Below are 15,590 nucleotides of genomic sequence, written 5' to 3' on the forward strand. Positions count from 1 at the left end.
GAGATTGGAGATCATGAATGAGAATTTTGTAAATCAACATGCTGGGAGATGAGGCGCCAACAGAGTTTGGAAAGGATGGAGAAGATAGGAGTTTGGCACACACTGCTTTTGAGAACGTGAACGGCAGCGTTTTGGATGAGTTGGAAGTGCGGAGGGTTGAGTTGGGGAGGCCAGCCAGGTCGGTGCTGGAGAAATCAAAGGTCGAGGTAATGAAGGCGTGACCTTTAGGTTTCGTCAGTGAAATGGGAGAGAAGAGGCAGAGGTGGGCAAAGTGAAAAGGTGAAAGAAAGCAGTTTTGTAATGAAACAGATGTGGTGGTGGAAGCTAAGCTTTGGGATCGAGCAGGGCGACAAGGTTCCACGCCTTTGACTAAGCTTGAGATGGCAGGCAAGGAGGCTGATGGAGTCAAGGCCAAAGGGCATGGAAACGCTGCAAAGGCAGGTGGCAACAAGCTTTGTATCAATGGAAGAGGCAGCGAGGTAGAGCTGGGTGCCATTGACATACACAAGGAAACTGACCCCAGTACTTCCGGATAATGTTACCAAGGCGTAGGATGTCAATAGTGAGGATAGCCAGTAATATCTGCCTTCTACTGCCACACAAGCACTGAAAGCAAAATGAACAGCAACAAAAGATACCCAAGCTTTTACTAACATTGAAATATCTGATCCATAATAAAGCATTTTGGTGAAGATAATTGTTCAATAGATAGAAATTTTCCCAGGAAAGGTGATGGGACCCACCATCAATTGACAGGTCAGTGAAACCATTGGCATTCCCACCGCCCCCTGCCCCCCAACTGCTCCACTGCCAGAAACACGTGCACACACACACACGTAAATACATATGCACACTCTCTTGAGGTGTGATACACTGGGAAAAGGACGATTACACTCGCTAATGATGAGGTGTCTGCTGTGACTCAGTGAGGAGCACTCTTGCCTTTGAGTTAGAAGTTTGTGGGTTTAAGTCCCACTCCAGAGACTTGAGCACAAAATTTAGGGCGACACTCCAGTGTCGTACTGAGGGAGTGCTGCACTGTCGGAGGTGCTGTCTTTCCGGGTGAGACGTTAAACCAAGGCCCCCTCTGCCCTCTCAGGTAGGCGTAAAATATCCCATGGCACTATTGGAGGAGGAGTGGGGGAGTTCTCCCCATTGTCCTGGCCAATATTTACCAATATCAACCAACAGCACGAAAACAGATTATTTAGTCATTTATCTCATTGCTGATTGTGGGACCTTGCTGTGCACAAATTCACTGCCACGTTTCCTACAGCGCATCACGTCCGCGACCTTCTGACTCGGAGGCGAGCGTGCCACCACTGAGCTATGCCTAGCACCTCATACACAGGCCGAGAGGAGCATTAATTCAGCACAAGGTTCGGTGAAAATAAACATGCCACACGTTGCTGATCATTGTGCTGGGAAATTCCTTCCGGTTTAACGTTTGTTTCTATTTTTCCTGGTGACAGGAATTGCTGCCGTGGCTTTCATTTCGTACGGCAACATGGAAACCATTTTGAACGAGGAGTTTGTCGATGAGAAAAAACGAGGCGACCGATGGAACGACGGCGACATTTCGTTTGGTCTCGAAAGTAGTTTCAGCCACGATAGGAAACAAAAAGGGCCAGGCATTGCTGGAAGCTGTCAACATCACCTTGAAAGGCACAAAGGTGGGTGAGGGAACTTGATTAGTTGGAGATCTGACAGAATTCTCGGACCCATTGTGAAATGGAAGCTATATTTCCATAATAAAACACCAATGACAAGGTCCAATCCTGGCCTCTGACATAGCCCCGATTTTCATCGCTCCACCATTGGCGGCCGTGCCTTCAGCTATCTAGGCCTTAAGCTCTGGAATTCCCTCCCTAAACCTCTCCACCTCTCTCTCCTCCTTTAAGACTCCCCTTAAAACTTGCCTCTTTGACCAAACTTTTGTTCACCTGTCCTAATATCTCTTTAATGTGGCTCTGTGTCAAATTTTGCCTGATAACGCTCCTGTAAAGCGCCTTGGGACATTTTACTACATTAAAGGCTCTATATAAATGCAGCTGTGCCCTTCACCACTGCGCCATGCAACCAGGGTTTCCAACTCTGGTTGGACGTGTTCCTGGAGGTTTCATCATATGACCTCCTGTCCCCAATCGCCTCGCCCGGTCAAACAGCCATATCCCCCCCCATCGCCAATGTTTTTATAACTAATAAACAAAGGGATTCAAAGAAAATGAAAAAAACACCATTTTGTTTTAATGCCCCTGTGATTTTTCTCCCGGGTGTTGCTTGCAGCAGTGTCCTGGAGATTAATCTTTAATCCCTGCAGAGTCCAGGTCAACCCTGGAGGGTTGGCAACCCAACATGCAACAAGAGCTGAGCTTCGATGTTGTTTGGCTGCGTGTGGCAGCTTCTCCTGTTGTAGGCACTCTTGAAAAAGTGGCACAAAAAGATTCCCGAGTCGTGCGGTCAAATTGGCTGACAGTCAAGTGAGTGACCCAAGCACTACATCATCCTGAACCGTTAACTCTGTTTCTCTCTCCACAGATACTGCCTGAACCTGCTGAATGTTTCCAGCATTTTCTGTTTCTATTCCCGTTTCTTACTGACCTGCTTGTCCCCCCAGTCTGCTGTAGTGTTCAATCAGAGTTGTCTTTTCAAAGGTTACACTCTAACTTCCATGCAGAATGCACCCATTTTACACAGGATTTAGGCCAATGACTCCTCCAATGGATGCGCAAATGATCTATCCCTTCCCAATCAGCAGGTGCAACACTTTTCCCTTTGGCGTAAAAGTGGCGTAACTACTTCTTGTGGCAATATTGGTGTCAGGTTTGGCTTACTTGGTAACACACTTGCCTCTAAATCAGAAGGTTGTGGGGTCATAGTTCTGAGCTAATGCTGTCTTTTGGATGAGACTTTAAACCAAGGCCCTATTTGCCCCTCTCAGGTGGATGTAAAAGATACCATAGCATGTGTACAATTTTGGTCTCCTTACCTAAGGAAGGATATACTTGCCACAGAGGGGGTGCAACGAAGGTTCACTAGATTGATTCCTAGGATGTGAGGGTTGTCCTTTGAGGAGAGATTGAGTAGAATGGGCCTGTATTCTCTGGAGTTTAGAAGAATGTGAGGTGATCTCATTGAAAGGTATAATATTCTTAGAGGGCTTGACAGGGTAGATGCTGAGAGGCTGTTTCCCATGGCTGGAAAGCCTAGAACTAGGGGTCATAGTCTCAAGATAAGGGGTCGGCAATTCAGGACCGAGATGAAGAAAAATTTCTTCACTCAGAGGGTTGTGAATCTTTGGAATTCTCTACCCCAGAGGGCTGTGGATGCTCAGTCATTGAGTATATACAAGACTGAGGTCGATAGGATTTATGCCAATGACGTCTCCAATTGGACACTAAGGGAATCAAGGGATATGGGGATCAGATGGGAAAGCGGAGTTGAGATCGAAGATCAGCCATGATCTCATTGAATGGCGGAGCAGGCTCGAGGGACAGTATTGCCCTGCTCCTATTTTTTATGTTCTTATTATTCAGGGGAGTACTCCTCGGTGTCCTGGCCAATATTTATCCCTCAACCAACATCACTAGAAAACAGATGATCTGGTCATTATCACATTGCTGTTTGTGGGACCTTACTGTGTGCATTTTGGCTGCCGTGTTTCCTACATTACAACAGTGACTACACTTCAAAAAGTACTTCATCGGCTGTAAAGCGTTTTGGAACCATCCTGAGGTTGTGAAAGGCGCTCTATAAATTTATTTCTAAGCCATGGACTTTCAGAGAAACGATCTCCCTGTGTCTCAGGGGTTCTCTGGGTACAAGGTGAATGTTCACTGGACGATGGTCTGGTAACTGCAGCTGACAAATGTTCGTTTGGTGTTTTGCAGGAATATGAGCACGGCACCGAGCCAGTGTGTGCCTACTGGAAGCACACGGCAGAGGCAAGTTACTGGTCTTCCAAAGGCTGCATGCTGCAAGGGTTCAATCAAACACACACGACCTGCACATGTTACCACCTCTCGAGCTTTGCCGTTTTGATGGCACGGTTTACCGTTGAGGTATCACATTATGTTTATACTTTATTGTTATTGGTTTTTCATAAGTTTTGTACTGAAAATGCAAGGGAGGTTTACTGCACTGTCTCAGGAGGGTATGTTCATACCAGTGTGGTTTATGGTTGTGACATTATATTTCCAGTCAGTACATTTGTAACCCTCTTTTCCTTTCAATGTTCTGATCTCTCGATAAACAGTGGTTTATGATGGAGCGCAGTTCCTTAGAAGCAGAGAATTTGTGGAGAGTCTGGCCAAGGGTCAGGTGGCTGAGTTTCCTGCTGGGCGGGGTGGGGGGGAGGAAAATGTCCAGTGGTGCTGGCAATGGCGGTAGATCCCCCCCATCCCATTTTCAGCTGGTTTTCCCATCTGATTTTGGGCAGTTTAACAGAGGAAAATCCAGCCCGGAGTGTCATACTCCCTAAGCCTCTCCGCCTCTCTCTCCTCCTTTAAGAGGCTGCTTAAAACCTACATCTTTGACCAAGCATTTGGTCACCTGTCCTAATATCTCCGCTTTGGCTTCTAAAGTCAATTTTTGTCTGATAACGCTGCCGTGAAGCATCTTGGGACGTTTTACTGCGTTAAAGGTGCTACATAAATGCAAGTTGCTGTTGTTGAATCTCTGCGTAAAAGGTTTAAACTTCCTCCACAAAATGATTATCAAGAACAATCCCGACTGTGATTTCAAGGACGACGCTGGGCAAGGTTGTCGAAGGCAACTATTTAAGTTCTTAAGACTATCCTGTATTTATGACAAAAGCAAAATACTGCGGATGCTGGAAATCTGAAATAAAAACAGAAAATGCTGGAGAAGCTCAGCAGATCAGGCAGCGTCTGTGGAGAAAGAAACAGAGTTAACGTTTCAGGTCGAAGACCTTTCGTCAGAACTGGAAGATGTTAAAAGAGTTAAAGCTTTTAAGCAAGTACAGAGCCTGGGAAAGGCGGAGGGGAGAGGGAGAGGAGGGAGGAAAGAACAAAAGGGAAAGTCTATGATAGGATAGAGGGCACGAGTGATTAAATGACAAAAGGGATGATGGTGAAAGGCAAAAATGAGGGTGGTAATGGGACAGGTTAAGAAACAAAAGATCGGTCAGGAGTAGCTGTAAATAGCAGCAGCAGAGCCGTTACCAGCACTTGCTGTCCGAAAAAATGGGCGCAGTGTTTTATGATCTGACGTTGTTGAAATCAATGTTGAGTCCAGAAGGTTGTAAAATGCCTAATGGAAAGATGATCTGCTGTTCCTCAAGCTTACGTTGAGCTTCACTGGAACAGTGTAAGAGGCCGAGGACAGAGAGGTCAGAGTGGGAGTGGGAAGGGGAATTAAAATGGCAAGTGACCGGCAGGTCAGGGTCACGCATGCGGACAGAGCGGAGGTGTTCAGCAAAGTGATCACCCAATCTGCGTTTTGGTCTCCCCAATGTAGAGGAGGCCGCATTGTGAGCAGCGAATACAGTAAACTAAATTGAAAGAAGTAAAGTAATTCGTTGTTCCATCTGGTCGGATAATTTTTCACAAAAAACTATCGATCTCAGTCTTGAAAGCTCCAATTGTCCCCAAGTATCCGTAGCCTTTTGGGGGAGAGAATTCCAGATTTCTACCACCCTTTGTGTGAAAAAGTGTTTCCTGAATTCCCTCCTGAACGGCCTGGCTCTAATTTTAAGATTACGTCCCCGTCTTCTCGATTCTCCCATCAGAGGAAATAGCACCTCTGTATCTGGTCAATCAAATCCCTTTATCATTTTAAACAGCCCAATTAGATCACCCCTCAACCTTCTGAACTCAAGGGAATACAACCGAACTTTATGCAACCCGTCCTCGTAATTTAACTCTCTAGGCCCCGGTATCATTCTGGTGAATCTGCGCTGCACCCCCTCCAAGGCCAATGTATCCTGTCTGAGGTGAAGTGCTCAGAGCTGAACACAGTCTCCAGATGGGATCTGACCAAGGCCCTTTAGAACTGAAGCATAACTTCCTCCCTTTGCGTAAAGTTTTAAAAAGTTTGCATGACAGAGAGAAAAGTGCTGCTCACCTTGCGGTCTCCAGCCTCACTCTGAAGGGGAATATATTTTTATCCTTCCCTTTTATACACCCCACCCTAGCACCTTAAGGTCCCATTGGCCCAGTTTCAGCCACGAATGGATCAGGTTCGATTACGTTGTTTGATTGCGCCGATTCATGGGAGATTTTACCTACTGGTTTATGCTAATGAGTTTGCGCGGAAACTTGAGCGTAACTTCATCTCGGCAAAAACCCACCCAGTGTTGGGCACATTCTGGGTGCAATTGGACTCCATGCCAATCAATCAATTGGGGATTTAATCTGGGGCAGCTCGTTGATGGAAGAAACTTTGTGTAGAGATAGAGATACATACTGACAGTTGTTTGAGCAGCTCGCTGTTATTTGCAGTTCAATGATGTCCCAGCCAAGCCGTTATTTGTCAGCACTGATATTTCTGCCATTTTTGCATTGGATTCCATTTAATTCTCCCATTGGATGCATTAGGTGCCGACCTGTTCTTACCGCAATCTCTCTATCATCACCTACATGGGAATAGTTACATCCCTGGTGTGCCTGGGACTCGCTATTATCACCTTCACCTTCTGCCCTGCGCTTCAAAGTCTGACCAGCACCGTCCACACCAACCTGTGCATCACCCTGTCCCTGGCGGAGCTGCTCTTTCTAATCGGAATTATCAGAACCAGCAACAAGGTGAGAAGGGTCGACCAGGCCTATATTCACTAGAGTTTAGAAGAATGAGAGGTGATCTCATAGAGTCATAGAGTCATAGAGTTATACAGCACGGATAGAGGCCCTTCGGCCCATCATGTCCGCGCTGGCCATCAGTCCTGTCTACTCTAATCCCATATTCCAGCATTTGGTCCGTAGCCTTGTATGCTATGGCATTTCAAGTGCTCATCCAAATGCTTCTTGAATGTTGTGAGGGTTCCTGCCTCCACAACCCTTTCAGACAGTGAGTTCCAGACTCCAACCACCCTCTGGGTGAAAAAGTTCTTTCTCAAATCCCCTCTAAACCTCCCGCCTTTTACCTTGAATCTATGTCCCCTTGTTATAGAACCCTCAACGAAGGGAAAAAGCTCCTTAGTATCCATCCTATCTGTGCCCCTCATAATTTTGTACACCTCAATCATGTCCCCCCTCAGCCTCCTGTGCTCCAAGGAAAACAAACCCAATCTTCCCAGTCTCTCTTCATAGCTGAAGCGCTCCAGCCCTGGTAACATCCTGGTGAATCTCCTCTGCACCCTCTTCAAAGCATATCGAAACATATAAAATTCTAACAGGACTGGACAGACTAGATGCAGGGAGGATGTTCCCAGTGGATGGGGAGTCCAGAACCAGGGGTCACAGTCTCAGGATACGGGGTCTGCCATTTAGAACCGAGATGAGGAGAAATTTCTTCACTCAGAGGTTGGTGAACCTGTGGAATTCTCTACCACAGAAGGCAGTGGAGGCCAAGTCATTAAATATATTCAAGAAGGAGATAGATATATTTCTTAATGCTAAAGGGATCAAGGGATATGGGGAAAAAGCAGGAACAGGGTACTGAGTTAGACAATCAGCCATGATCATTTTGAATGGCGGAGCAGACCCGAGGGGCCGAATGGCCTACTCTTGCTCCTATTTTCTACGATTCTATGATTCTATAAGATCTTGTTCAGTGGTCGCTGACAGCCCGAGGAGTTCAATATTTACAAAGTGATCATTATTGAGGAGTTGAGATTTAGAAGGTAAAACGTCAAATAAACATTTCTGGTTCAGCTTTGTATAAATTTCTCCAGTAGTTTTAGATTCATTTTCTGCTAACGGTCATTTCAGTCCTTTTAGTTCTCAGAACCAATGGGGTAGATTTTGACTTTGTGCGATGGTGTGAAACGGGTGATGGTGAATTGGTCACCCCGTTTCACAAATCTCCCTATTTTTATTTCCATTTCCATAGCCGATTCGCTGTCACCCGTTTTACACTGTCGCACAAAGTCATATTTTGCCTTAAAGTTCCTTCTGCGTTTCCCTCATGCTTAAGAGTAGGACAGGCAATGATTTGATAAAAATGGTAAATTTGTAATTACTTTCAAAACTGCAAAATATCAAATATCCCATGTGTTTAGGATATGAGTTTCAGTCATGAGGACCAAGGAATATAAAACTGAACAAAAGATGAACTCATCTGCTTCCTTCTTTACCAAATACCTCTGCTTCAGTATTTTGCGATACCAACAGACTCTGCTTATATGGACATGTTTAAATTCTGGGCTTTTATTTTGAACTTCACTCCAATAATGTTATAGTCCTTCCCACAATTGTCGTAAATGTTATTTTTGAAACAAGTGAAATAAATACAACCCTTTGAATATATTATAAATGGTTTGGGAACTATTCGGATTGGAACGTCTGGGCTCGGATTTTCCTCTTTAGGAGCTGAGCACCTTTTAGGGAAGGATTGCACGCCTGCAAGGCAGCCCATCCGATTTTCCATCCATTTAATTTAACCATTGGAAAATTGGACTGGCTGCATTCCAGCATGCAATCATCCCCACTTGATTCTCCTCCACACACTCCACCCATTACCATGCTGTACACCCAAGCACGAAAGGGAAACACTGCTCCCTGGTGGTTTGGTGACGTATAATTCATGGAGTGAACAGAAGGTTGGTATTCCACTCCTGGTTCTCGACATCTCTGCCTCCATTGCTCTGCCTCTGCAGGTGTGTGCTTAGATGTTGATAGGAACCACCAACATTTATGTCACAGATTATGATATTTTATTGTGTGATATGTTGAGATTCTGCACAATCATCAAAGTTCACCCAATCTATCGGATGTCATACTGTTCAATCCAAATTAATGTTAAGATTCAGCTACTGATAGAATCACCTCAAGGGAATGAAGTTAGTGATGCCATTGTATTTAGTGTTGGGTTTATCTAGGATATTGTCATATATCCCTATTGCCCTTATATGGAGGTATTACAGGATATTGTCAAACATCCTTTACCATTAATACAAGTTCGAGGAGCAGGGAAACATTGAAACATCTGGAAAATACTCTTCATTAAATCAAGCCAATGAGATAATAAAGCACAGCCCCTTACAAGAACAACTTGCATTTATATAGCGCCTTTAACATCCCAATGCGCTTCACAGGAGCGTTATTGAACAAAATTTGACACCGAGCCACATAAGGAGATGTTAGGACAGGTTTGGTCAAGGACATAAGTTTTAAGGAGCATCTTATAGGAGGAGGGAGAGGTAGAGAGGCGGAGAGGTTTAAGGAGGGAATTCCAGAGCTTAGGGCCTGGGCAGCTGAAGGCATGGCCGCCAATGGTGGAGCGATTAAAATCAGGGATGCTCAAGTGGCAAGAATTGGAGGAGTGCAGAGATCTCGGAGGGTAGTGGGGCTGGAGGAGGTTACAGAGATAGGGAGGGGGGAGGCCATGGATGGATGTGAAAACAAGGATGAGAATTTTAAAATCGAGGTATTGCCGGACTGGAAGCCAATGTAGGTCAGCGAGCACAGGGGTGATGAGTGATAGAGGCAGCAGAGTTTTGGATGAGGTCAAGTTTACGGAGAGTGGAAGATGGGAGGCCGGCCAGGAGAGCATTGGAATAGTCAAGGCTAGAGATAACAAAGGCATGGATGAGGGTTTCAGCAGCAGATGAGCTGAGGCAGCGGCGGAGACGTGCGATGTTATGGAGGTGGAAGTAGCTGGTCTTATTGAAGGAGGGGATATGGGATTGGAAGCATATCTCAGGTTCAAATAGGACACCAAGGTTGCGAACGGCCTGGTTCAGCCTCAAACAGTGGCCAGGGAGAGGGATGGAGTCAGTGGCTAGGGAACAGAGTTTGTGGTGGGGACTGACGACAATGTCTTTGATCTTCCCTATATTTAGTTGGAAGAAATATCTGCTTATCCAGAACCTGCAATATATATGAGATATACGTACCAATAATACTCACATACATCAGGAGGTGTCTTTGCTGGTTACGCCAGCGTCAGAGACCGATTGAAGAGCTCCCCATTTCTTTTTCGTGCCCTGAGACTCATGTTGTATTCTTATGTGTTTCATTACATAGGACAAATGTGGGTATCATTATTGTAAATAACTTGGTGTTGTAAACAATTTTACAACACCAAGTTATAGTCCAGCAATTTTATTTCCAAATAAAATTGCTGGACTATAACTTGGTGTTGTAAAATTGTTTACAATTGTCAACCCCAGTCCATCACCGGCATCTCCACATCATGGGTATCATTATGTCATCTCAACCTCCCTGTGTGCTTCCTGTTGACATAGCTGATATCCTTTGTTGTCTGTGCCTTTGATGGCTTATCTCGTCACACCTTCATTGCAAAGGAAATGTATCTCTTATCTACAGTGACTTCTTCACATTCCCCTCCGCTGTGATAAAATGCCTATCTGGAACCGTTCTGTGCCTCTAGTGTGTTTTAAACTCTCATTATATTCTACACAATGCCAATTAGCTTATTCTATTTAATAATCTACATGTGCCTACCCTTACATGTCTGTCTTGGTGCTTCTGAGGCTGTTTAACAAACAAGGTTAAGGTTTGAGAATTTCTTGGTACATTCTAAATTTACTATTAATTGATGCAATGGAACTTTACAGAAGGTTTTGCCTGATAAGCCTGTTAGCCTGAGACACTGATAATGGCCCTTTATCCAATAATTCCCTTGTGATCCAGTATCTAAACCTCTGTTTCTGTTTCAGACGCTGTGTGGAATCATTGCTGGGTTTTTACATTACCTGTTTCTGGCAGCCTTCACCTGGATGTGTTTCGAAGGATTGCAGCTTTTCCTCATGGTCAGGAACATGAGGAAAGTAAAGGCTTCCTATTCACGCTACATAAGAAGGAGATACATGTACCCGTGTGGCTATGGAGTATCGGCACTGATAGTGGGCATTTCAACAGCAATATATCTCAAAGGATACGGATCACCAACTCAGTAAGCACTCTGTGATAATAACTGTACCTATCTGTCTATCTATCATCCCGAAAAGCTCTTTATATTCAGAGGAAACCCGTGTTTTGGAGTCTCCGATTCAAGCAGCTGGGAAATCTACACCAACCCATAGAGTACCTCTTTGTCCAATAAGAAGTGCACACTCTTTCCTTGTAGAGATACATCTCACTTACCTAAATCCAGGGAGCTTAGGTGGAGGTTGGGAGAGTCAAAACTTAAGGGCCTCCTGGTGATCACAGCGGAACTGTTGGAGTTTAGCCAGTTCAAAGGGTCCAGTTCACCAGAGCAGTTGACTGGTGAGACTCCTACTGCTTGGCCATTTAGGATCACTGTACACATTAGGGCCTTGACTTACATGGTTACTTGGAGCAGAGTGGGAAAAATCCCAGTGCCCACTGACAGCTCTCCACCTCCATGAGTGAGACAGGTGGTTGGTCGAGCAGTACTGAGGACCTGCCTGGCCCATGTAGCAGATCGATGAGCAGTCAAGAACTTCCATCAACAGGCATATCATCTTGGAGCCACTTTGTCCCCAAATTGACCCCAATACTGCGCAGAAGGAGGCCATTCGGCCCATCGTGCCTGTGCCGACTCTTTGAAAGAGCTATCCAATCAGTCCCACTCCCCTGCTCTTTCCTCATAGCCATTCAAATTTTTCCTGTTCAAGTATTTATCCAATTCCCTTTTGAAAGTTATGATTGAATCTGCTTTCACCGCCCTTTCAGGCAGTGCATTCCAAATCATAACAACTCGCTGCGTGAAAAAACATCTCCTTGTCTCCCCTCTGGTTCTTTTGCCAATTATCTTAAATCTGTGTCCTCTGATTATTGACCCTCCTGCCAGTGGAAACAGGTTCTCTTTATTTACTTTATCAAAACCCTTAATAAGGACAATCACTAGTTGGTAGACAACGAACAAGCATGGGTTTGAGCCCCACTAAATGTTCAGCAGGTACTAGAAGCTCCTTGTGAGGGGCATGGTGAGCAACACAATTCACCATACAATGTGTGAGTGCATTGCTACCATCCTCTTAAATAACCCAATCCCCACATGTGTCAGATTAGTTTCCAGTGTGATTTTCGTAAATTTAGCCTGTAACCAGTGCACAACCTTTGGACCCCCAAACTAGATATAGAAAGGAACTCCTCTTCCACATCTCGATCTTGGAGAACCCAAAGGGATTCTTCTGCTCAGCAATTTTCTTGCTTAAATCAGACGGCAGCTGTCAGCAGGACTGTTGTGAGATAAATTGTTTGGGAAGAACAGCCTTGCAGTGCAAACACAAAAAAAAATGGGCTGAGCAAGAGCAGGAATTGATGTAACAAGGAGAGTACGGATAAAGATATCTAAAAAGTAACAGAAAACCAAACTTCAGATTCAGCACTAAACAGTCCAATACACTCTTTAGCAGCCAAGTCCCAGGCTCAGGCCAATAAATCCCTCGAGTGCTGATTTTGGCTTGAGGCCAATTTGCACGAGATTGATTTAAATTAATTGGTATAGAGGCCCTTGCATGTTGGAAGTCAGAAAAGAGCAAAGTTTCAGACCACTGAATTTAGCTCATCACAATTCATAGAATTACATAGAATTTGTAGCATAGAAACAGGCCATTCGGCCCCTATTCTCATAGTTTATGCTCCACGCGAGCCTCTTCCTACCTCTCTTCATCTCACCCTATCAACATATCCTTCTATTCCTTTCTCCCTCATGTACGTATTTAGCTTCCCCTTAAATGCATCGATGCTATTCGCCTCAACTACTCTTTGTGGTAGTGAGTTCCACATTCTCACCAATTCATACAATCTCGCCTGATTTACATAAGAACATAAGAAATAAGAGCAGGAGTAGGCCATTCGGCCCCTCGAGCTTGCTCCTCCATTCGATAAGATCATGGCTGATCTTCGACCTCAACTCTACTTTCCCGCCCGATCCCCATATCCCTTGATTCCTCTAGAGTCCAAAAATCCATCGATCTCAGCCTTGAACATACTCAACGACTGAGCCTCCACAGCCCTCTGGGGTAGAGAATTCCAAAGATTCACAACCGTCTGAGTGAAGAAATTCCTCCTCATCTCAGCCTCAAATGGCCGACCCCTGATCCTGAGACTATGCCCCCTAGTTCTCGACTCCCCAGCCAAGGGACACAACCTCTCAGCATCTACACTGTGAGGCACACTCCCCAGAATGTGGGGTGCACTACCAAGGGGCACTCTCACTGTATCAGCCCTTAGGTTGGGTTGCTTGAGTCTCACCTAATAGAGACTGCTGGTTCATGTTAATACTGGAGCCAATGTATGCTGCCATTCCACAGTCCTTTTAAACTGATCTCCTTCAGACAGTTGCCTGAGTAGAACAGTCGCACCATCCAACAAGTATCAATGATTTGCCCAGGAGCCTACTCAATATTTTCTAATCATTTAGAAAGAAAGAAATTGCATTTAACTATCTCCTCAGGACATCCCAAACTGCTTCACAGTCAATGGAGTACTTTTGAAGTCTGATCACTAGTGTAATGTATGGAAACTCAGCAACCAATTTGCGCATAGGAAGGTCCCATAAGCAGCAATGAGAAAAATGATCAGATAATCTGTTTTAGTGATGTTGGTTGATGGATAAATATTGGTCAGGACAACAGGGAGAACTCTCCTGCTCTTCTACATCCACCTGAGAGGGCAGACGGGACCCCGGTTTAACATCTCATCTGAAAGACGGCACCTCCGACAGCACTGCACTCAAGTGTCTGGAGTGGGGCTTGAACACATAATCCTCTGACTCAGAGGCAAATGGACTGCCACTAAACCAAGGCTGACATCATCACTGAGCCAACCCTGACACCATTCTTTTCTGTTTGTATCACAGCTGTTGGCTGAAGACGGAGAGAGGCTTTGTGTGGAGCTTCCTTGGTCCAGTCTCTCTGATCATTGTGGTAATCGCCTTATATAAATATTTGGATTTGTGACGCTTGATTTATAATTGGCTCATCCCCCTTTAAAATTAACCTCATTGGGAAAGGTTACTTCTCTGCCACTCAGCTTACTTTTGTGCGCGTGTATGTGTACATGTGTGTGTACGTGTGTGTGCGTATATAAGAACATAAGAACATAAGAAATAGGAGCAGGAGTAGGCCAATCGGCCCCTCGAGCCTGCTCCGCCATTCAATAAGATCATGGCTGATCTGATCCTAACCTCAGATCTAAATTCATGTCCAATTTCCTGCCCGCTCCCCGTGACCCCTAATTCTCTTTACTTCTAGGAAACTGTCTATTTCTGTTTTAAATTTATTTAATGATGTAGCTTCCACAGCTACCTGGGGCAGCAAATTCCACAGACCTACTACCCTCTGAGTGAAGAAGTTTCTCCTCATCTCAGTTTTGAAAGAGCAGCCCCTTATTCTAAGATTATGCCCCCCAGTTCTAGTTTCACCCATCCTTGGGAACATCCTTACCGCATCCACCCGATCAAGCCCCTTCACAATCTTATATGTTTCAATAAGATCGCCTTTCATTCTTCTGAACTCCAATGAGTAGAGTCCCAATCTACTCAACCTCTCCTCATATGTGTGCGCATGTGTCTGTGCGCGCGTGTTTGTGTGTATGTATGTGCGCTTGTGTGTGTACATGTGTGTGTGTGTGTGTGTGTGTGTGCGCATGTGTGTGCCCGTGTGTATCATTTACAAATAAATGAGAGGATATCTTGAAAATTTTGTTGGATGGAGGATTAAATTGCTTCTCCATTTCCCGTCCTGTTCTTCTGGTGGACTCTTTGTCACAGGAACCGCAGATCACAGCCCTCACCTACTGACCTGTGAAATACAGACCATAATGAGGTGAAACACTCCCTGGTTCTCCAGTGCTGGGGGTTCTGAGCCCGAGTACAACACGTGCCAATATATGGGCCGTGTTAAAGAGTGCCTGTAATTCAATGGGTTGGCACCACTGCTCATCTAAAGCTAAAGTTGGACTATAACATTATTATAATTATAATGCAAATTAAACTAATTTCCATCATTACGCTCAATAAAGTTACAAACCTCGAATGTTCTTAAAGTTCGGTTCTTGAGTTATTTTGAATAATGCCGCACAATCTGGGAGTTCGACTTCAGGGCTGTGAGTCTCCATGGGGTTCTCCTGATGATTTTGGTGGCAGAACCCTCGTGGAAATGGGCCGTTTTCAGCCGTTTGCACCATTTCTCCAGAGGTTCCATCAATCTCCCACCGGAGAATCCCCACGGGAACTCCAGGAGTAGATGTTCCATTCTCCCAGAACTTGCTGTTCTGAGTCAACCCCTCACCCTGAGGGAGAACGTGGGGGTAAAATCCCATCGATCTCCTGTTCAGCTGCTCAGCTGATTCATCTTTTGGCTTGTTCCTAAACAGCTCAGCTAATGACATTAAACTGAATTCCCAATTCTGATTCTGCCTCAGATCAATATGATTCTGTTCCTGACAATCCTCTGGATATTGAGGGATCAGCTTCACAACTTGAACCCTGAAGTATCAAAGATTAAAGACATGAGGCAAGTAAAAGAAAAAAGA

The 15,590-nt window shown here is 45.0% G+C and overlaps 1 protein-coding gene across 1 annotated transcript in view; it reads left to right on the forward strand.

Annotated features, from left to right (window-relative positions):
• LOC137304246 (adhesion G protein-coupled receptor E3-like) overlaps window positions 1–15,590 on the forward strand; it is a 60,894-nt gene that overhangs the window by 36,606 nt on the left and 8,698 nt on the right. Inside the window, exons 14-19 of the mRNA XM_067972800.1 lie at window positions 1,532–1,673; window positions 3,891–4,061; window positions 6,558–6,764; window positions 10,802–11,037; window positions 13,915–13,981; window positions 15,480–15,571. Coding sequence (XP_067828901.1) covers window positions 1,532–1,673; window positions 3,891–4,061; window positions 6,558–6,764; window positions 10,802–11,037; window positions 13,915–13,981; window positions 15,480–15,571 — 915 coding nt within the window. The remainder of the gene's footprint in view (window positions 1–1,531; window positions 1,674–3,890; window positions 4,062–6,557; window positions 6,765–10,801; window positions 11,038–13,914; window positions 13,982–15,479; window positions 15,572–15,590) is intronic.

The sequence above is a fragment of the Heptranchias perlo genome, chromosome 37, assembly GCF_035084215.1.
Source record: "Heptranchias perlo isolate sHepPer1 chromosome 37, sHepPer1.hap1, whole genome shotgun sequence".
Taxonomy (NCBI): Eukaryota; Metazoa; Chordata; class Chondrichthyes; order Hexanchiformes; family Hexanchidae; genus Heptranchias; species Heptranchias perlo.